The 22,260-nt window shown below is 41.4% G+C and overlaps 1 protein-coding gene across 1 annotated transcript; it reads right to left on the bottom strand.

Moving 5' to 3' along the window:
• Positions 1 to 4,753: 4,753 nt before the first annotated feature.
• Positions 4,754 to 20,578, bottom strand: SLC10A2 (solute carrier family 10 member 2). The gene is made up of 5 exons (XM_029210386.1): positions 20,165 to 20,578; positions 13,384 to 13,502; positions 9,103 to 9,191; positions 7,733 to 7,908; positions 4,754 to 5,047 (listed from the first exon to the last, which is right to left on the bottom strand). The coding sequence occupies exons 1-5, from the start codon at positions 20,539 to 20,541 to the stop codon at positions 4,876 to 4,878; spliced, it is 933 nt and encodes a 310-aa protein (XP_029066219.1). The 5' UTR covers positions 20,542 to 20,578; the 3' UTR covers positions 4,754 to 4,875.
• Between the last annotated feature and the right edge of the window lie 1,682 nt (positions 20,579 to 22,260).

The raw sequence follows: 22,260 nt of genomic DNA, 5'->3' as shown, positions 1-22,260 counted from the left end.
ACCTGAATTTCTTCTTCTTTTTAATGAGAGATTTTAATGCACCAGGACCATAATTGAAGTATCTCTGTCTCTCTGTATCTCTGCATCTCTCTCTCTGCCTGTCTCTGTCTCTCTCTCTCTCTATATATATTTTTTTTTTCATAGAAGGCGGTGATGGCCTTATAAGTACACATAATACTTTTACCATTATTTAAAATCAGGTATCGTCACATTGTCTTTAAGAATATTTGATTAATGTTCCCCCAGTATGATTTTCTTGGGGACCACCTCAGTCTGTATCAGTGGGAGACCTAATTATTAGAGTATTTAATTAAGAGTTTCTTTCAGGCACCTTTCAAAAAGCAATTTAACATTTAAAAATATTCACCTTATTTATATCTCTTGAACTGAAGAGTGAAGACATTTTGACAGTTGTCAAAAAGACCCAAATAGACCAACCATTACAAAAATTATTTTCATTTATTCAAGCCTTTAAAATAAAATATTCATTTAATAGGATACTCACAGAGGCAATAAAATACATAATTTAATCAGCTTTTCAAACTCATTTAAAAATAGAGAGTTTTCATTTGAAAAAGCTCATCTATTTTTCTTCCCTCTAGCACATTAGGAAAAAAAAAAAAACACTCACAAGATACCACATTGTATAAGCGAGCCAGATTCTGTTTGACTTACGTATCTGGATCAACAGGGAGGAAAAAGCTGCTTGCTGCAGCTGTTGGCATCCAGGCCCTTGACTTTGGGTGTCTTGAAATTATGATATGAATTCACAGTGTGCCTTTAATGAACCTGCCTGTTTTCCATTTGGTGAGGAAAGTATAGGAGGGACTTGACAGATAGATTGAAAAATCTTCCTTTTGCACTGTTGGAAGCATAGTCTTTGACCCTCCCTAGTAGGAAGATCGGTACCACCTCTCTACTAGCCTTTAAAAAACCCTCAGTTCCTTTTAATATATTTGTCTAATGATGAAAAAATATAGAGGCCTTATTCAATTGTAAATATGAACGTGGTATAAAAAGGCATAAATGCTACAACATTTAAAAGCAGAATCCCTCCCCCTCGGTATTGGAAGAACTAAGTTTAGAGCTGATATTCATGTTCCTGTAATGTTGAGGGGCACCAGCTGGACCTGAACTCACACCAACCAAGTGCAAAAGGCCCTTGGAAACCAACGCATTGGAAAGGGAATGGGTGAGTTAGTGAAAATGTCCGAATAGCAAATGGAACTAGGCCACTCTGAACTGAATTAAGGAGGTACCACATCTTGCTGTGGAATGAGGGAAAGGAGATTAAATTAGCCCCGTAATGGAGACACCCAACTGTCGGCCAGCTGCTTCCCCGTTGCCATGAGACTCTGCAGCCATTGGCCAAATCCTCTTTGCTTCCTCCTGTTAGACTGACTCACAGAATCCCAGGGACTCACTTGGTGATGCTCTTCCCATGTCTGGGCCCTGGGCTTGTCCTCTTCTTCCTGAAACACTGTTTAATACTTACTCACTTCCCGCATGGCCCCCTGACTTCATTCTTACCCGCTACTTCTGCACACCTAATTGACTCTCGTCTTGCATTGCAAGCAAGTTTCTGTTATCTGTGCTTTTCCATGTATTTCCCATGGAATGGAGTTCACCCACTAGAGCAGTCGAGTTTCTGTCAATACTTCTGTCTTTGTGTCTTCCACCACCTCCCTGCTCTATGTTGCCTACTGTGGGAGCTTCGTATGAACCAAATAGCTGTAATAGTAGCCAGTGTCACACAGGCAAGCCTAGAGGAAGTCTCTCTCCAGGGCTTGAAGAGCTGCCAAATTCAAGCCATTTGAAAGAATTCTGTTTTTCCTAAAAAAGTCAAGTGGGCATCATTGGACTCCCACGTCAGAGCAATGCTTATACAAAACCCTTGACGAGTTATGGGCTTGATTCTAATTTGGTTATTAAATTCTCAGTGTTTCTTATGTTGGGTTTAGTCTGAGGTTTGAGGATATTTTGGGGGCATATTCAGAGACAGAATATATATATATATATATATATATGTATAAATATTTGTCACATTAAGGATTTGGACCACCAGTCACATGGTACCAAAACCAATACATGAATTCAATTCAAACTTAAATTTTCTCCTTAACGTTTTTTCTGCCAAATATCCCATCAAAACAAATAATTAAATATTGTTGTAGCTGATGCGTGTTCTTTAGAATGTTTCCTTTTGGTCCACTGTTGTGTGCTTTTCATCTGGTTGAAATCCTTCATTCTCCTTTTGGAATGATGACTCAGGGACTGGTTCATTGCCTTTGCCCTCTGGAAGTTCCATATTGTTTTTTCTGTAATATTTCTTGTATGCTACATAGACTAGAAAACAATACACAGCAGGTTAAGCAAATTTCATAATAATAAGTTACAAACTTACTTTGGACAGTGATTATAATCTATGTCTCAAAAAGAAGTTGGCATTTTCTGTGGGCTGGAGGCTACTTAGGGAGCGTGATCACCATTCTTAGTTCCATGATCGCTCATGGTAGGAGGGGTGACTGCACTTCAGAAGGACCTAGCACACAGTTAAGGGCTATTTGCTCACCTGATTTCTGCAGGCATCAGCCCTGCAGGTGGTACTCACCAATAACAACAGCAGCAAACGTTTATTCTGTCCCTACTGTCTCCCAGTTATGCACTAGTCCTCAATAATATGCTACAAGCTAAGGGGTGTTGTCAGGACCTTGGTCTACTGGTCTGTGTTGGAGGACTTGAGCTGGAATAACTCTCTCCCAGCCTTCACTCTCTCTTTCCTATGATGGGGGAGCCTTGGCTGATGGGTGATCAGCCTTCCTTTCTTCCATGAAGCTGCTAGTTCCTGGTGGCAGCCATTTCTCAGCATATATTTGAGGTCAGCTCACACCTGGACAGACTGGCCTGCAGTTGATGTGTGTATGCGTGTGCTAAATGCACATGTAGGAAGCAGTGGAGAGGGACGGTATTACCAAGCCCATGTGGTCGTTGTTTTGAGCCATATTTTTTAATTAAGCTTTATCTATAATAAAAGTGCTATTTTGTTATCTAAATATCTGATTCTTTTTTCTTCTACTTCTCATCTGGTTCCAAAGTCTACAGGGGAAAAGAAAGTATTATTTATCGGCACCTTCAGTTTCCAATACTTCACACTTAAAATTGGTATAATAATACTGTCTATCTCATAGAGCAATTGTGAGATAAAATGGTAAAGGGCCTAGCACAGCCCTGCGAGAGTAGTAAGTGCTCAGTAAACAGTAACGCTTGTGATGATACACAGCTGAGAGAGACAATAGCCTGCTTCCAAGGTCTTAATATGTCAAGGTCAATATCCCCTTGGTTGGTCTCTGCCCTTCTACTAATATATTAGTTTTGAAGCCACTGAGCTATTGACTCTATTGATTTGAGCTTGTGGTTAATTACAATATCCGAACACTTTTATTATAAACTGTTTTGAGCCAGGAATCCCTCAACTTATCACTGATTTTATTTAACCAAACTATTTATTTCCCTCCCTTCCTTCTTCCCTTCCTTCTTTCCTTTTCTTGTCCCCCAAAGTATTTAGACTTCTAATCCTTACACCAAAATATGTTTCCAGGCATTGCATATCCTTGTTTTCATTCTTGCTGCTAAAACTGTGGGAAAATACAAGAGCAATACTATTGCCCACTTTTCCATTAGCTTACCTACTAATCCCTTTTGAATTAGTTATTTAACTAGTAAATCTATGTAATTGTCCTATCACCAATCTACTTTCTCTGGTTTGGCTAGTAGACACCACTAGTATTATTTGGGAAAATCCCACAGTGTACCAAACTTGGTACATCTCCATCATACAGGTAAACAAGGTAATTAGGCCATGGAGCCCTCCCTCCTGTGCCAGTGATAAGTCAGTGGAAAGTTTCTAATGGGTCCAGAGGGTCCTGTACTGGAAAGGACAACTCTGCTTCGAGAATGACATTCAAGATGATAGCACAGAGAGTGGTTAACTCCTATGGGCCAGTTAAACATCTGTTGGAGCTAAGTGAAAAACCAAACCTCAGCCTATACAAAAGTGTACCTCTGGTCATTGTATCACTTAAGAGTCACATTATTTTTTCATTCACTTTCACTATACAATCCTCATTAAAATGCCACTAAGCTTTAAGAGGAAGTTTCTTTATTAAACCAACCCCCCCCAAAAAATCCCCAGAATTTGAAAATAAAGGTCAAATATGACCAGTCCTTAGAAAACAAAATATATAGAAAAGTTTCAAGTAGGTGAAAGCCAGCAGGTGGCAGGGGCTAATGGATCAAAGCTATATGCTACATTAGAGTGAAATTAAAAATCAAGTTGGCTATTCTTAGTGCTTGAAATAAAGAACATGTTTGCTTCAACTATTTCAATTGTATGGTTATTATAAATATATATATATATATATATATACACACATATATGCACATACGTACATGTCTTCCAATATAACTTAGCCTGATAAACATCCCTTGTATACTAATTTTCTGATAAATATCCTACATATATACTAAGCATATCAAGATGATGATTTGAGAAAAATGACCAGTTCAGGGTTCCTGGAAGCAGGTAGGAAGGCACACTATAAAATGGTCCTAACAGGTTAATATGCTCCTTAATTACTGAGAAAAAGAAAGTCAGTGGAGAGAATCAACCTCCCTTACTTTTCACTTAAAAATACCCTTTACTAGAACGTTTTGTTAAGATTATAATTTTTTTCATCAGCAGTCGGGAAGTTGTGATAATATTATCGGTGGCCTTTCCCACCTGTTGATTTCACTGCCAGAAAAAGGGAATTAAAAAATGCCATACTAGCAACTCCAGGATTTCTCAAAGAAGCACATCACAATGAAATGTGATGATCAGTGTTCCTTACGTGCTAAGGATATTGCTGCCATGATGAGCTGGAAGATGCTGTAGATGAGTGGGAAGGTGAATATGAGGTTGAGCTCCTCGGTAGTGAAGGAGAGCTGGACGATGGTGGAGCACAGCTGTGTATTCTGCATCCCTGTTTCCAGAGCAACTGTTCGGCACCTGAAAGAAATGTTCCGAGAACCTGTGTTTTCATTGGTTTGTTTGGGGTGTACTTGTTTTGCTTTGTTATTGTATAACATTAAAAGCAGATATGTATGTGTTAGCATATGGTATTTGTCTTTCTCCTTCTGACTTAGTTCACTCTGTATGACAGACATGAAGAACCTAGGGGTAAGACAGGAATAAAGACACAGACCTACTAGAGAATGGACTTGAGGATATGGGGAGGGGGGAAGGGTAAGCTGTGACAAAGCGAGAGAGTGGCATGGACATATATACACTCCCAAATGTAAAATAGATAGCTAGTGGGAAGCAGCCGCATAGCACAGGGAGATCAGCTCGGTGCTTTGTGACCACCTAGAGGGGTGGGATAGGGAGGGTGGGATAGGGAGGGTGGGAGGGAGGGAGACGCAAGAGGGAAGAGATATGGGAACATATGTATATGTATAACTGATTCACTTTGTTACAAAGCAGAAACTAACACACCAATGTAAAGCAATTATACTCCAATAAAGATGTTTAAAAAAAAAAAAAAAAGCAGATATGAACGTAGAAAGCTTACCCTTACCAAAGGGGATAGCGGGGGGGCGGGGAGGGATAAATTAGGAGTTTGGGATTAATAGATACACAAACTATATATAAAATAGGTGAAAAGCAAGGGGACCTACTGTCTAGAACAGGAAGCTATATTCAATATCTCGTAATAACCTATAAAGGAAAAGAATCTGAAAAATAATATGCATATGTGTATAACGATCACTTTGCTGTACACTTGAATCTAACACAACATTGTCAATTAAGCCTCAATTTAAAAAAATATTTACTCCGGAAAAAAAGCAGATATGAGAACAAGTACATATGTATGTGCATATACATATATCTGTTTTTAATGTATGTATTTATTCACTATATAGTTTTATTTATATTAAACAAATATGTAACTCATTAACATATTATTAGATAATACATTATAATATAAATGTTTTATCACTTTTTCTCTACATATACATAGATAAAATCTTGCTCTAGTCACCCTTATGATCGTTATGATAATGAGAAAATGGACATAAACCTCTACAAAAGTTAAAAAGCTTTATGTAAACGAAGCCGCTGTTACTGTTTTCTCCTTTTCAAATTAAAAAAATTGGGGATTATAATATTTTCTTGTCCAGAGGAACAAGGAACACCAATTAGCTTATTTTGCCCTCTGAGCAGTGGAAGTATCTGTGTCATCTATTTCTATATGTGCATATATACACAGAGATTATTTATATTATATTTAGTATATGGATAGCATTTATTAATAAGCAATATATCCTTATTAAATACAATATTGATTAAATATTTCTTTATAAAATAAAATTAAATGTTGAATAAATATATACACATTGAAAGCAGATATATATATGTATATGTGTGTGTATATATATATAATATATATATAAAAATTAAAAAATATATCTGAAAGGAGCAGGCTCATTTATATTAATGTTCCATAAATGGCAGAGGGGGTTCATGTCACTCTTTTTAATTATGTCCTTGGTAACAGAGCAGAGCACAGAGCAGAGGCTGAGAAAACACTCAAGGGAGAGTATTTGTTATAGTTGTTTTATTGTTAAATTGGTTTTGTTCTTCTGGTTAAATCTTGATCAAAAATCTGCAAGGTGGGCATTACTGGCCCCATTCTACAGATGAGAAAATCAAAGGAAGAGTAAGTGCCTGGCGTGGGGTTCCACCGTGGGTGAGTGGTGGGTCAGCCTGACTCACATCACACCCTTTCCCTTGTCCAGTACCTCCCACCTTGTCCCTGACCTCATACACGTACCAGCTCCGACACCTGCTTTTCTCTCTGCCTATTGATTCTGATGCTCTAGTCGGAGAGGAAAGCCCATACATGCTAAAACAAGTTCTAATATCCAGCACTTTGTGGATCATGAGTGCATCCTGTTTCTGGCCTGAGGAACCCTTGTGGATCACAAGGCCAACCTGGGTGCTTCGGTTGAAGTCACTTTGTTTGGAGAATAAGGACGCGTGACAATGGAAGAGGCCAACTTGCACCTAGGGGGAATGGTCCAGGAGGATCTGAACAGAAACAGAGGCAGTCAGTGTTTCCTTTCTGGGGGACTTGCATAATTTAGGGATGAATGAGTCTGTATAGAATGATGTATTCAGAAATAGGGTAATGTTATTACAGGTGAGAAACTTTGAATCTGCATCAGTATGTACAGCTGTTGTAGGTTGAATTGTATTTTCCCAAATGCATATGCTGAAGTCCTAACCCTCAGTACCTCAGATTGTGCCCTTGTTTGGAAATAGGGTCACTAAAGATACGATTAGTTAAGACAAGGTGATTCAGATGCACCCTAATTCAATATGACTGGTGTCCTTATAAAAAGGGGAAGTTTGGACACAGAGACATGCACAGAAGGAAGGCAATGTGGAGAGAAATAGCTAGAAGATGGTCATCTACTAGCCAAGGAGAGAGGCTGGAACGGATCCCCTTTATCCCTCCAAAAGGGCCAATCCTGCTGACATTGATTTTGGACATCTAGCCTCCAGAACTGGGAGACACATTTCTGTTGTTTAAGCCACTGTCTGTGGTGCTTTGTTACAGCAGCCCTAGCAAACAAATACAGCAGCTATTACAGAAGCAGATTCCTAGTCTGATTTACCAAAACACCATACCTGTGCCAGGACTGACCAGCTATTCTGGCCAGAAGAAACCCTAGGGAGTAACCGGCCAAGGGAAATAGGGTTCCTATAACCCAGAGTTTGGGCTCAATGATCCAGGCACTCTGGTACAGTACTCCTCCGACCACAGCTATGAGCACAATAAGCAAGACGCCTGTGATGGACCCAACCTGCAAGAAAGACACAAGCAGATGCAGCAGTCGTGAGGCAATGCAAATGCAAATATTCTTGTCAGAGAAGAAGCCTAAGCATCTCTTTCTCTCTGGGAAAGTGAGAATAAGTGACCTTTCTGTGTTACCCTTGCCTGACGGCCGCGGTAGACCCACCAGAAATGCTGGGGCTTTTCCCACGGTTTAATCTTTAAGAAGATTAACAGGACCAATTGAGAGTCCGTACTCAGCCTGAAGAAGATGTTCTAGTTGCAAATTATCCTTGTCAGAGAGGAAGAAAACCCACTCCAATAAGAACTAGAAGAGCTGGCTTCCAGATTCAAGTCCTCCTGCCTGCCTTCCTTAGGTCAATCATGAAACCTCTCTGAGTCTTAGATGTTTCATCTGTAATTGAGGATGAAATCTTACCTGAGTCACATTTTATGATTGTTATGATAATGAGAAAATGGAGATAAAATTCTATAAAAGTTAAAAAGGCATGGACAAACAAAACACTGTTATTGCTTTCTCCTTTTCACATTAAAAAAAAATCGGGGATGTTAACATTTTTTTTTCTGGTCCAGAGAAACAGAGGACACCAAGTGCCTTATTTTGCCCCCATGAGAAGTGGAATCTATCCATGTCTATATTTGTCTGTATCATCTATATTGTCTATCTCCATCAGGTGGCTAGAATATAGTTGGTAAAAGGGAATGAATTGTTGCTAATTATGTATATCATCATATATATATATAGTTATATATTATTATTTTTATGTATGTATAAATGTGTATATAAAATCTACCAATTGCCAGGTACAGAACTGGCCATATAGATACAGGGATAAGAAAGATACGATTTCTTTTCTAAGACAGCTGTCTAGATATATTTTATAATACAAACCCACATAACAGAGATAAAAGCAAAGTGCTGTCAGTGTACAGAGTAGAATAAAACCAAGAGGTAAAGTTTGAATTGGGAATCTCAAAGCGTGGATAGAAACTTGCCCTGTGGTTGTGGTAAGACAATTCCTGTCTTACCCCTAGGTTCAAGGGTGTTCTAGAAGAGTGGGCTGCATGTCTAATAACTTTAAGACCCTCTAGAAGGGGCTTTATAATACAGTGAGAAAAACCAGTTCAGTAGATGGAGAGACCCATCGCTGCAGTGCACACTCTGGGGCACTTGACCATGCTGCCTGTGGCATGGCACACTTACCTTAAGTATGATCTTGGCTTTATCGGGCCATCTGTGATTAACAAACATTCCAATGGAAACAGGAACAATAAGAGCCACCAAAGATATACCTGAAGGTGACAGAGGGCAATTTGATCAACAGAATACAGCACAGGAAAGAGCAAAACAAGAGTAAGCGGCCCCAAAAAACGTTTAGGAGGTAGATCAGGCTCCCTTCCTGAATACACTAAATAATTTAAAAAACAACCCACCCCCCAACTCTACTTCTTTATCTACTCCAGTAAATAATTCAATATTTCTGGTGGAAGATTGATAATATTGATGATATAAGTCCTTTCCCTAAATCCTGGATTAATTTTTTTTAGAGTTCTTTATACTGCCAATCAATATCTTTTAGTTTCAGTTTGTCAGAATCTTGGCTTATGTGGCCTTGGGATCTTGATATCCTAGGAAAAATACCTTTTCAAAGTATGTGTGTGTGTGTGTGTGTGTGTGTGTATTCTTGGGGTGTACAAAGATGATATTTAACATCTGTCTGTTACTTCACGGTAGTAGAAATAAAAGAAAAAAAGTTCAAAATTCTCCAGGCATCCTGTGGCTAATGATTTCCGGTTAAGACTGACTTGGGTGATTCAGATCTGCAGCAGAGAAGTGAAAGAATAGGTTGAAAAAGCATGCTTTAAATTTTCCATGAGATAATATATTTGTCGACCTCTCAAGTAATTATAATTCTTTGCAGGAATGTGCTCACCCAGCCAGATAAAAGAGTCATACTTCAGTTTCTCTGTGTTAAACTTGCTGCTGTTCTTGTGACATGTGGTTTGTTTCTCCATGTTATTTAACACTCATTTGTCCGATGGCTGCTTTTATATAATATGGCACCAAACAACTTCTAACTTCTCACAGGCTGTTTCTTTTTCAAACATCCTTTTAAAGTAGTAGGAGAAAGTGGAATTGAATAATGAAATTCTGAGAGTGGTTGTTGTTTGGTATTGGAGTAGATTGAACTAGGACTAGGAAATGGATTCTAGATTCCAGGGCTGTAAATATCAATTTAGAATGAATATAATAGTGATGAAGACATAATGTCTTTGTAGCCTTCTGGCCGTCCTGGGGATATAAGGGTCTGCAATTACTTTTTCCCAGAAATTACTCAATGGGATTAAGTAATAGCTAAGGGTACCAAGAGTAGAAAAAGAAAAAAAAAATTTAGGGATGAAAGAGTAAGGAGAAAATGGTGGAATAAAGGAAATGAAAAAGGTCACTGATGGATGTGCTGGTTAGAGCCCGCAGAAGAATCCCCTTTGGGTATCCTTACATCCTGCTACTTTGGGAGGAGACTTCCTCCTCTGGGTGTCCAGACTATTCCCTAAATGGAGGTTTGTAGGCCTTAAAGGAAAGCCGTCTTGATACAAATTGGTTGCACTGCGGTCGCTTAAATCAGGGTGCCAATACTGTGATTGGAATGTGAGCGCGGCTAGGTTTTGGTAATGTATTTGTCATGTGTTGGATCTGTGCAAAGGCAGCCCAGCCCGTGTTTGGCCCCTCTTTGCTGAGTCTTAATCTCTTGGGGGCAGCCCAAGGCTACCAGATAAACACACAAGCAGGACCAGTGGCCAAAGATAATGGCAGAATTGCATTTCCCCTCTTGACCAGACGAGACCGGATAAAGATTTTCCGGGACTCAAAGTTGGCTGGGAAAGACACTCTTTGCCCTTCATCCCACTCAGAGTGTGTGCCTCCCACCTGGAATTCTTTACTCTCCAGAGGCCTAGAGATTTGTGTTTCTTATTCCCCACGTGCCTGAGCTCTCTGTGGCAAATGCCTGTCCATTGAGACGAGAGAGCATCACTTACAGTTGCACTGTTCGAACCATAGCTTGGTCTGTAATCAAGGTTACGCGGCAGGTACAGGAGGGAAGAAAGGGACAAAGAAAAAAGAAGAAAAGCGAGTGGGAAACAGAGTCACGGGGTAGAACTTGGAGCCAGACAGACTCGGAGCTGAACCTTATTCGCAAACTGTGAGAACCAGGTGAATCATTTAAGCCTCCCAGCCTCAGTTTCCTCGTTTGTGAAGTGGGTAGAATTATGTCTAATGCATGTTGCTGTTGTGAGAATCAGATGGGAAAGTGGATACACGGGTTGTGGTCCTAGACATGCAGGGGATGGAAGAGGTGGCATGGGAGCTTTCTGCAGTGTTTGCAGTGGTACCAGCTGCGCAAGGTGCCTCCTTCCTCCATCCAGATGTCACCATCTGAAGGGGCTCAGGGGGTGTTTATTGAATCATCAGAACATGATGAGCACCGTACGGAAACTGGGCCCAATAGGCCGGCCAACGGAGCAGAGTGGAGAGCAGGCTGAGGCTTATTTCCAGCTCCTTGGTCATCTTGGACAAATTAAGCACATACCCCGAGCCTTACTTAATTGCCTCATTGAAAAGTATCGAAAACATCTTGTGAATTAATCAGGTTGTGTGTTTTCTACATTAAAGGGTAGCAAGAAGGTTAGGTTGGAAAAAGGACAAGGACAAAATGGTGACTAAGCGGAGTTAATACTTTTGTTTTTTCAAACTCTCATTTTAAAACTTTTTATCTTTTCCTCTTCATTTCTCTCCCCTTCTGTTTTCTTTTTTCTTTTCTTTTTGCCCTTTATGCCTCATAGGATGACCTTTTCCTCCTTTCAGGTACTAATGACTCACTTTCTCTTCCTTTCAAAATTTATTCACATTGAAGAAGGTGCTATCAGTCATTCACACTGTAGTTAGAATTTCCCAATATTGCCATGGGGCATTTTCCAGGAGGGAATGACTATCAAGAGGAGACTATTTTAAGGCTTACATTTTTTTCTTCAACAACAAATAATATAGAATTAAAACTCCTCATTCAGCAGACACATTCTATGAGAGGCCTACAGTGCACACCACTCAAGCAAACTGCGCTCTTTTCCTCGAAGGAAGGTGTCCTCCCAGGGAGCAGACTGAGAGTTGAGCAGCATGAGGCACAGGCAGGTGGCTGTACAGGGTCACCCTAAAGCCTGCTTGCAGGAGATGACATCTGATAGGAAGGAGCTCCCTGGGGTCTGTAGAAGGACCACGTGAGGAGAAATCTCACACTGAACAAGGTGTGCCAAAAAGGACCACTTTTCTGTATGTGTGGGGAGGATGTCTAATGGCCATGGTAGGAATAGAGTAGACTCTGTGTGAAAATATTGCAAAACAGATTGTCCCCCATGAGTGTTCCAAAGTTTGTTCTAACTCAGTTGTGTAGACCCGAATCATGTTTTTATCACAGAAACAGTTTTTCTTAGAAATGGAAGCCATCCAGTCCAGCTTCCCATGTCAACAGGAATCCTGTTTACAAACATCTTTCTGAGGCACTGTTCAGTCTTTGCTCACATGTTCCCTTCCACAGGACCCCTGCACCTCTTTGAGGCAGCCCATCAGGGAGACACTGGTCTGCAAGGTCAGCTGAAAAAAGACTGTTTAGCATGTCAAGTAGCTGGCCATTGGTACTGAGGTACTAGTTCACTTACATCTCATCTTTGATGACCGTGGTTCTAGCGGATGCTTGGTTTGGGTAGACCAGGAACTATCTTGTCCTGCCCTTGACCCCATGTTCCACCAATGACTTAACCTCCCACCAATATTTGTTCTCCCAGAAACAGGAAATAAAGCCCTTTGGGACTGGGGGTGACCATCTGGGAGCTGAGTGGAGACAGAGATATAACTTGCACATTTGACTCCCAGGGCCTGGTACACAAGCTGGGCCAGTAGATCAACTTCTGAATCACAGCGTGGTTCCCAGTGGAGGGTTATAAATAGTGTGTTTCTCATGGAACTCACTATTTATGTGTGGAGGGTTCTCGTGGCCATTGCTTACTGGGTGCCCTATTTTGAAACCATAAATAGAATGCTTTTTGTATTTGTTCAATATGAGTGTTCCGGAGCACCCTGGACCAGTTGCGCCCTGGGATAAGGGAAGGACAGAGCCTCCTGTGCATCGGCAGCCCCAGCCTCCTCAGGTCCAGATGGCTGTGCACAGGGGTCCATTCCGTCAGCACCTCCCTGGTGATTTCAGTGGAGGACAAAACCAGTTCTCCCACGGCGTCAACCTTTAGAATTCACATTCGGCCAATCCTCATTCAAACGCAGACGAGACTTGTCCTGAAATCCTAACTGGGCACAAACTACTGCTGGTGCGAGAAGTAAGGTCTAGCTGGGTCTGAGCCTGGCCTGAGGATCTACCCAGGGACAAGCAGAGGGGAGGAGGGCCGGGTTAAGCAATCTCGTGGAGGAATGACTTACCTATTTTATCATAGGGAATTATGATTATCCCAGAGTCGACCCACATTTTGGTATAGATTAAGAGGCACAGCGGCATCATCCCCAGGGCAAGCAGCGTGGAGCATGTGGTCATGCTGATGCTGAAAGGAAACGGGCAGGGTGATACAGCCACCTGGGTTTTCTACGGGAGAGGTGGTTTCATTTTTCGGTGCGTGATTAGAAAGTCCTGCCAAAGACCCTCCGCCGGCAGCACCATCCGGTCCGATGGACAGAAATACACACGTACCCTGGTCTGTGCAGGGCCACACCGGGGGCAAGATGGTGAGATCTGTATTTCGTGTCTTTCTACTTTGTCTTGTGCCACCCCTCCCTCCCCATTGGTTCTCAAGGATCAGAGAAGATACTTTGTGACTGTATAAACTCGTTGTTAAACAAGGTACAAGGTGTTTGGACATGCCACCCTTCGAACCTCCGATCAGAGAACAGCAAACACATTTATACCCGCCAAGACATCAGGGGCTTTGCTGTGTCTGCTCGGGATGAGACGGGCCTCCATGGCCCCTGGAGGAGAATGCACGTCCAAGGGAGGAAGCCTCAATGTCTTTCCTTAAAGCAGACAAATTATTCCCCTAACGCCCGAAGCTTGAGAGAAGGAGAGGAAGCTGACTTCAAAAACCAAGGAAAACATGCAAGCAGGCAGGGTGGGCCTGGGTTCTAGTTCTGCTAAGAAATTTAGCAGATGGTGCCCAGTAGCGCCAGGGTCTGGTAGCGCTCCTCCTGAAGCATCAGTATTTGAGCGAGTGGACACGGTTGAGCAAGTGGACTTTGGCTTTGGAGTGGAGGGCATGGAGTGATACTATTTTTAGCACTACTGCAGCGGATGGAGGAGAGGTTTTGGGTAGCGGGTCTTTTGGTCCCTGAAAAGTGCCCTGTGTATGGGGGCATATTCTCTTCCTGGGAAACAGAGCCCTTAAACGGCTGGGCCAGACACTGGCTGGCTTGGAAGCAGGCGTGGCCACGTTTATGACTATGGGTAATTTACTTGAGTTCCCTTTGCCAGTTTCCTTATCTGTGAAATGAAAAAAATCATAATCATCGCTACCTCATAGGCTGTGAGGACTAAGGGACCCAGTGAGTCCAGTACTTAGAATAACGCAAGGCGCTCATTAGAAGCCAGTTAACTCTAACCCTAACCCTAATCCTATCCAGCCATTGTGTGTGTGTGTATGTCTGTGTTGTGTTTCAGCATAATACAGAATCAGGAAGCTAGAGAGATTTTTCTGAAAGGCCCTTTCTCTAATAGCCGTAGCACTGAGACTATCAGAGTAGTAAGTTCTTAAAGGAATTATATGTGGACTTCAAGGAAATATTAAGTTATTTACAACACCTGCCTCCCCTCCGGAAAAACAACCCAAAACCACAAACCACCCTGCACATTGCTAAGGAAAATAGCTGGAGGTGAGGAAGCTCGTTTCATTGCATCTAACTAAGCAGTTTTGGCAAAATGAAGGATGGGGCGGTGTTTATCAGGGGGCTTGCCTTGCATAATAATCATTTTTTTAAAAACCAGAATGAAGTCGCTTAAGACATGTTTAAAGGATTTAGAAAAAAATACTTGTCTTAGTAGAGCTAAAATTGTGTAACAATAACCAGTGCTGGGGATGTATGTAAAGCATTTCCAAGAAGTTCGATCTGTTATGGTGACACGTTAACTTAATTTAGATATGCAATAGGATGCTAAAGGCAGAGTTCCACACCAGAATAATAAGTTAATTTGTTACGAATAGTGCTTTGTCCCACTTATAAGTAAGATCCTGGAGTTTGATTTTCCCCTCTCTTCCTTTGCCATTCTCTTTTTCATCTTTTATTTAAAGAAATAAATTAGGATGGATTTAAAGTTATCCCCATAATAAAATTACTTTTATTCCAGTGCATCCAATATGCTTTCCAGAGTGGAGATGATGGGATGGGGGTGGAGAAGGGGGCAGTGTTCATTACCTGCATCACAATGAAGAGAAGGCTGACCATTTTTTGTTTTAAACCATGAGAACAACTGTTAGAAGGAAGTCTGTTTCTCCCCTTGTTTTTCTTTCAAATTTCCTTCTGAAAGCTTCAATTCTGGTCTCATTGCTAAGACAACTTATGAAGTTGTGTCCTGGCTTGAGTTTGGCAAGAATGGTTTCTTAAAGCCCACGAGAAGCGACAAAACCGGAGTTGGAGAAGGGAGTGGTTTAGATTTAGTGGCCACATTGACCATGAGATGCTGCAGAGAGGCAAGAGGCAAGATGGCCAGAGCCACTCAAAATGAGATGAAAACCAACTCAGATAAACGATTTTAAGGAACAATGTAGGAGAAAAAATTAGCAAGGAAAAATCATTTTACATAAAAAATTTGAAGTTCTACAAAGAGCAAAGATGTCAACAATGGAAACACTATACCCTGCATTTATATTGGAATAAGAGAAAACATCAGAAAAAAATCTCTTGGTTTAAATTCTTTCCTTAGTCCTATTCATTGCCAGGGAGAATTGTTTTCCTTCTTTTTTCTTTTTGGAAGCAATAAATGAGAATTCAGTGAATGTTGAGGAATTTGGTGAAGTCCGTGATAAGGAATGCAAAGATTATAATCATATTAGAAGTGAAACACCAAGTTTGAAAGATCAAAAGAAGTGTATACAGGTGGGGCTAGAAGGCGGAGACATGATGATTGATAGAAATAGTGTTGAACAGAGGTTAAGAGTCCGGACAGGGCTAAGTGAATAGGTCTGGATTCCGATTCTGACTCTCACGTGTACTGACTATGACCTCTGTCAAGGATAGGAGCCTTAATTTTATCATCTATTAAAGGCAGAAAATAATAGTGCTAACCTCAGAGGATTAGTTTGAGGATTAAAATACACCTAGAGGACTTATACTGTGAGTGGCCCCTAACAGTGTCCACTAAATGTTAGCTAGTAAATAAAAAGAAATGCTGCAGAGCAAAACAAAGCTTGGTTCCTCTGAGGGAAAATAAAGGGGAATTCAAATAGTGTTGGATTAATTCTTAGATCAGAGAGGAGCTGGACATTTGTGTCATTGAAATGGGAAGAACTGCTTTGAATTTGTGATAAGCCAGAGGGTCAGGGATTTCGAACAACTAAAATAACAGTGAACACAAAGTTGGAAGATGAAAAATACAACAACATTCGGCAAAAGAACAAAGGTTGTAGTAGGAAAACTTAGAAACTCTTAAATCTAGAAAATAATCAAAGGGAGTGTAGACAGTGCATAGCAGTGAAGGAACTGGGGGAAACTGAAGAAAGGATGCATAGGCAGGGATTCCCCAAAGAAGAAGTCAGAGAAAGGATAATGGGTTCCATATATAAGCGATATCATATGATACTCGTCTTTCAGTGTCTGACTTACTTCGCTCAGTATGACAATCTCCAGAAAGGATTCAAATGAACTTATTTATAAAAAAGAAGTAGAGTCATGGATGTAGAAAACAAACTTAGGGTTACCAGGGGTTAAGAGGTTGGGGAGGGATAAATTGGAAGATTGGGACTGACATATCCACACGAGTATATATAAAATAGGTAACTAATAGGGACCTACTGTGTAGTACAGGGAACTCCACTCAATACTCTGTATGGGAAGAGAATCCAAAGAAAAAGAAGTGGATATATGTGTATGTGTAACTGATTCACTTTGCTGTACACCTGAAACTAACACAACTCTACTCCAACAAAAATTTTAAAAAATAAAGAAAGGAAAATCCTTGTGTGGTGTGACCGAGGCCATTGCTAAAGAAAGGAAAGATTAAAAAATGGGGAGTCTTTGGGTATACAGAAGACACAAGGGGGTGGAAGTCTCTGTGTTTGTTCCCCAAACTGTGGGCCACCAGCAAATTCACCTGAGAGCACCACCTTCATTTCTCCCTGAGACATTTTGTTCATAATGTGCCCACGGCAGAGCTAGAACAGGTGAAAATACTTGTTCACGGATCAGATTCCCACAACTTTCTAGGCTGGAGTGGTCTAAGAAGGAGCTGAAATATTACTTGCTGTATTACAATGAGCAAGGATTCCATTAGTAAGGTCTGCTTTTTTTGCTATTTGTGTGTGTGTGTGTGTGTGTGTGTGTGTGTGTGTTTGTGTTGAAGTCACCAGAGACTGCAGAATGCAATGGTTTCCCAGGTTTGGGAAGAGATGACAGCGTGAAGGGGAGATGATTCGGTTTCTCCCAGGAACCACATCCAGGAAGTTAAAGCCAGATGGAGTTGTTTTGCCGGTGTTATATGGTATCTGCTCAACTAGTGCAGATTCAAGTGGAACTAGAATTCAACTAGAGTTCAAGTGGAAATGGAGAAGGTAAAGTTCCAAGAGGACAGGATCGGAAATACAGAGGGTAGATAGAATTGTATCTACATAAATGATCATGAGACTTTAGTTATCCACTGCTCACTCCAGAAGAAGAAAAAGTGTTGGAAAACTGTTTCCCGATAGCTGAGGTGTCACTTTCTTAATTTGCTCTGAAGAAATATTTCAACAGTTTTTCCTCTAACATGTGCAATGCATAAGGTCATCATCTTCCTAGAGGCATAATTTAACGTCCTTTCAGTGATCATGGGTTATCGTTATTACGTGTTCCACTAAAATGTGGTGATGTCTTCTGGGTGATATGCTTACAGAGCTGTTTGTCCCTAAAATAGTGATGCAGAGCTGCTGTGCTTTCTGACTTAGCTTCTTCGCTTTGGAGGCATTTTGATCTTTTCCTTTGCAGTCATGCTTTTGGGGCCACTGGCTGCTGTGGGACATAGGCCTGCCCCTTCTAACAATTTGCTCCACCCTACTTCTTGTTTTTCATCCTCTGTGCTGGGAAAAAGTTTTAGAGCTTTACAATTGGGAGAGTAAGTGGGTGCTGTGTGAGGAACGTCTATGAGATGAAGAATGATTTACTTTGGGTGTGCAGAGTCTTTCACTGGGTCTTGTTTGAGTTCCGGATAGGTGAAGTTGCTAGAGAGGTGATGACTGCACTGGATGTGTGCTGGTGTTGTTTACAAGACAAGGGAGATCTGTGGAGTGCACACTTTCTAGAATGAAAATTAACAATTTTCAATGCCACGTGTCCCATTAGAGGACTTGCTGAAGGATTCACCTATACTGATTCAGCTGGGGGTTTTCCACCAAGGTTTCAAATTCTAATTCTGGTTCTTATGTCTTACAGGAATTGTTATGCGAGGGAGATAAGATTACATAATCATCTCCTGTTTACAGAGAAATAAGATTTCCTTAAAACCACAGGAAAGTGTAACTTAGAGTTTTTAGGTTAGGTTTTTACAGTTTCAGCCCCCAGAAGGGAATCTGCCCCAGTAGCTGCTCAACTCAGCATCACACACACTTTTCTGTCTTACAGAATGATGACACGTGTGGCATTTCGTGGAGGCACAAGACTCTTCTGTTTTCTTAAAAAGTTACAAATATTATGTAAAAGATGTTTGGTGGCAAAGTCCTGTATTCAGTTCAGTTCACTCCCCTCAACTTGCCTGTAGAATTCTCACCTCTGTGCCTTCACCCAGGTCACACCAAGTTGAAATCTAGCAAGGCCTTATCGCTATAGGGTGGTTCACAGATTAACTAAACCTGAAGCGCACTTGCCATCCTTTGCTCCTCACAAGACTTTCCTTAGAAAAAAAATCTATTGCAAGGAAGAGATGGTATTTCCTTATGGGAGAGAGATGTCACATGAAGGTATATCGTTTGTATGGCTTTTCTAAAGCTTCTGGAGAAATCCTCACCAGCCGGGCTCAGGTGGCAGGCTTCCAGTTGCCCACTAGGCACTGGATCAACCTGGAATCCAGTCTGACATTTTTACACATGAGCTTCTTGCTTCTGACTGTTATAACGTGATGCACAGAGCCCATTGCCTACTGTACAGTATTTAATAAGCACTCGTTACACTGACACCTGGCAGGTTTGCAGAAAGGCATACCTTTCACAGGAAATGAGGAATGGTGAGGGAAGGAAAAAGACATTTGTCTATTCAACTTGCAGCGTTAAAATTCCTGGTGTCCTTGCATTACTGCTTTGTCTTATTCCTATTCGTTTTTTTTTTTTTTCCAGTGCTAGTTCAGACTGGCATAGGATGAATTGGGCAAGCACTGCAATTTAGATTACTCTGTGGGAAGCAGAGAAACCATTTTCTGTTTATTTTATAGGAAGGTAAGCATAATTTTAAAAAAGCTATTGTAGAGGTTTTCTTTTTTCTTTCTTTCTTTATTTTTTTTTTGTTTAATGCCAGTAGAAGTGAAGCAAATGTACAAAATCTTTCTTACACCTTAGACCAAGAAAAAGCTTGTCCAAAAAACTGGCTGTGCTTGGCCATTGTCTCATCCTAGGGTCTAACTTTTAATGAACAACTTAGTTTCACGATTGCATTCAAAGCTCCTGATCACCACAAAGAAAGTGTTTCTTGTTTTTCTTTTTTTCTGATACCAACAAGGAAAACTTTCTCAGCTGCAGCTTGTGGCTTGGAAAGGATTTCTTTTTTTGAAAAACTTTGACTCTTTTCCCAAAGAGAAACAGCAATTATACAACTCCTTGTTAACTGAGTTAGATTTTAAAACACAAACACAAAATAGAACCCCTAAATTCGCAGAGCTAAGGAGCTGCATAGGAAGGCGAGTCAAGGCATTTCGTCTCCTGTTTCAGTTCTTAGCTGGACCCTAGATCAATGGCAGATCAGACGGCCATTCACAATGCCATAGGCTTCTGAGAAGATTAATTCAATGTGATTGCAGTACTGGGAGGTTTAGATATCTTACCTCAGGTCCATGTCGCCATCAACCCAATAGGCCAAGATGTTGGAGGTGGTTCCTCCCGGACAGCATCCCATGATGAGCACCACTACAGCTTGGATGGGGAGGATGTCAAAGGTCACTGAGAGGACGAATCCTGTGAGGGGCATGATTCCAAACTGACAGAGGAAGCCAACACATATGCCCCATGGCCGCTTTATGTGCCCTAGGAATTTCTTGATTTCCACATTGCATCCCATGGAGAACATCACCAGAGACAACAGGATGGTTAAGACCGTGCTCAGGACCACACTTAGAGTGGTGTTGAAATCATCCTCTGGCACCACACAGGACGCGCCATCGCAAACTGTTGCGTTGGCCAAACAGACCGTTGAATTATTCATTGCTGGCTTTTCTGCTCAAATTCTCACAGAAGTCCACAGAAGCGCTTGTCCTCTACTCCTCACTAGATGAGTACTGTCTACTCCAACTGCATCAAACTTTTAAACCCTTTTTAAACATATGTCACCTGGTGTCTCCTTCAAAAGCCACCTCAGAGAGGCAATAAAAAACAATAAATGCTAGTATGTCAGTTTCGAGAGGTAACCTTACAACACAGCACAAATTATGAATCATAAAAGTCCTGCCAAATTATTGGTCCAGACGGAGAATTCTAATTAATCATTTATTGACATGATAATGAACTGTGCCATATAAAAAGAGCTGTGTTAATGTTTAATGCTGGGAAGCTTTGTTCAATAATCTCAGTTAAATGACGCTTAAAATCCACTCAGACTATTACAGAACATTGTAGGGGTTAAGCCGCAGGAAAGCATCTCCTTGCAATGGGGGCGATTGGGTCCTGAGAAGGCCAGTGCCTTGTGACAAATCAAATTGCCGATTAGTATCAGACTCCGAGCTGGAACCCAGACCATCAGTTTCCTCCCCTACTAGTTTTCCTACTGTATTATTCTGTCTGGGTGTATTGGTCTATAGTGTGCATAAAGAATATTTACGTTTGAGAAACTTGTAGGGTTTTGATGCAAACCTATGGGAGAGTAGCATGCAGGAGGGTAGGATGCTTTCTGTACTGTCTGGTGGGAAGGCGGCCAGGAAAGCCCCCCTCAGTTACTTACACACACAATTATGTATGTGTTGCCATGGTAACAAAGTGCTGCATAGCAAGAGACAATACAATTATTTGGAGGGATGAACCTCAGAGGATTAGGTCAAAGTGATGGGAGCTCTTTGTGCTTGACATCAGGAATGGAAATTAGACATTTTTTTTGCGGGGGGCGGGAATCTGAGGTTCCAAGGGAGGTTGATTTCTGTGCATGTCAAATGGTCAAACGTATTATGAGCAGAAAGCTGTCCTCAGCATATAGGGAAGATAAAAAAGAAGCAGAGGAGAGATTCTTCCTATTCTTAGGAGTTTATAATCCAATTTTTGGGTCAGGATGCGGCATAAGAATAAAATTGAATATTTGGGGCTTCCCTGGTGGCGCCGTGGTTGGGAGTCCGCCTGCCGATGCAGGGGACACGGGTTCGTGCCCCGGTCCGGGAAGATCCCACATGCCGCGGAGCGGCTGGGCCCGTGAGCCATGGCCGCTGGGCCTGTGCGTCCGGAGACTGTGCTCCGCAACGGGAGAGGCCGCAGCGGTGAGAGGCCCGCGTACCGCAAAAAAACAAAACAAAACAAACAAAACAAATTGAATATTTGGATCATGATTCACGATTTATTGGACAAATTCTAATTTATTATTCAATTTAATCACCTTAAATAGGGTTAGCATCCCCATTTAACAGATGAGGACTTGAGAGCCTAGGAAATGAAGCGCTTTATTCAAGGTTACCCAGCAGATAACTGGAAATACTGGAACTCAGTTTGGCTTGGAGGCGATTGAGAGAAATACCTTAGAAAGGAGCTGCTCCAAACTCAGCGTGCCCACAACTCCCGGGTGGGTCTTGTTAAAAGGCAGATTCTGAATCTGGAAGTCTGGGGTGGGCCTCAGGCATCCGCGTTTCTGACAAGCTCACAGGTCACGGTGATGATGATGACCCAGGGACCACACTGGTCTCAGGATACTGACATCAGGGTGACCCTAACTGCACCCAAGCTGGTA

This window comes from Monodon monoceros, unplaced genomic scaffold (assembly GCF_005190385.1).
Source record: "Monodon monoceros isolate NGI ecotype Baffin Bay Population unplaced genomic scaffold, NGI_Narwhal_1 Super_Scaffold_8, whole genome shotgun sequence".
Lineage (NCBI taxonomy): Eukaryota > Metazoa > Chordata > Mammalia > Artiodactyla > Monodontidae > Monodon > Monodon monoceros.
Note: the sequence above shows the minus strand (reverse complement) of the source record. Positions and strands in the feature narration are given on the sequence as shown.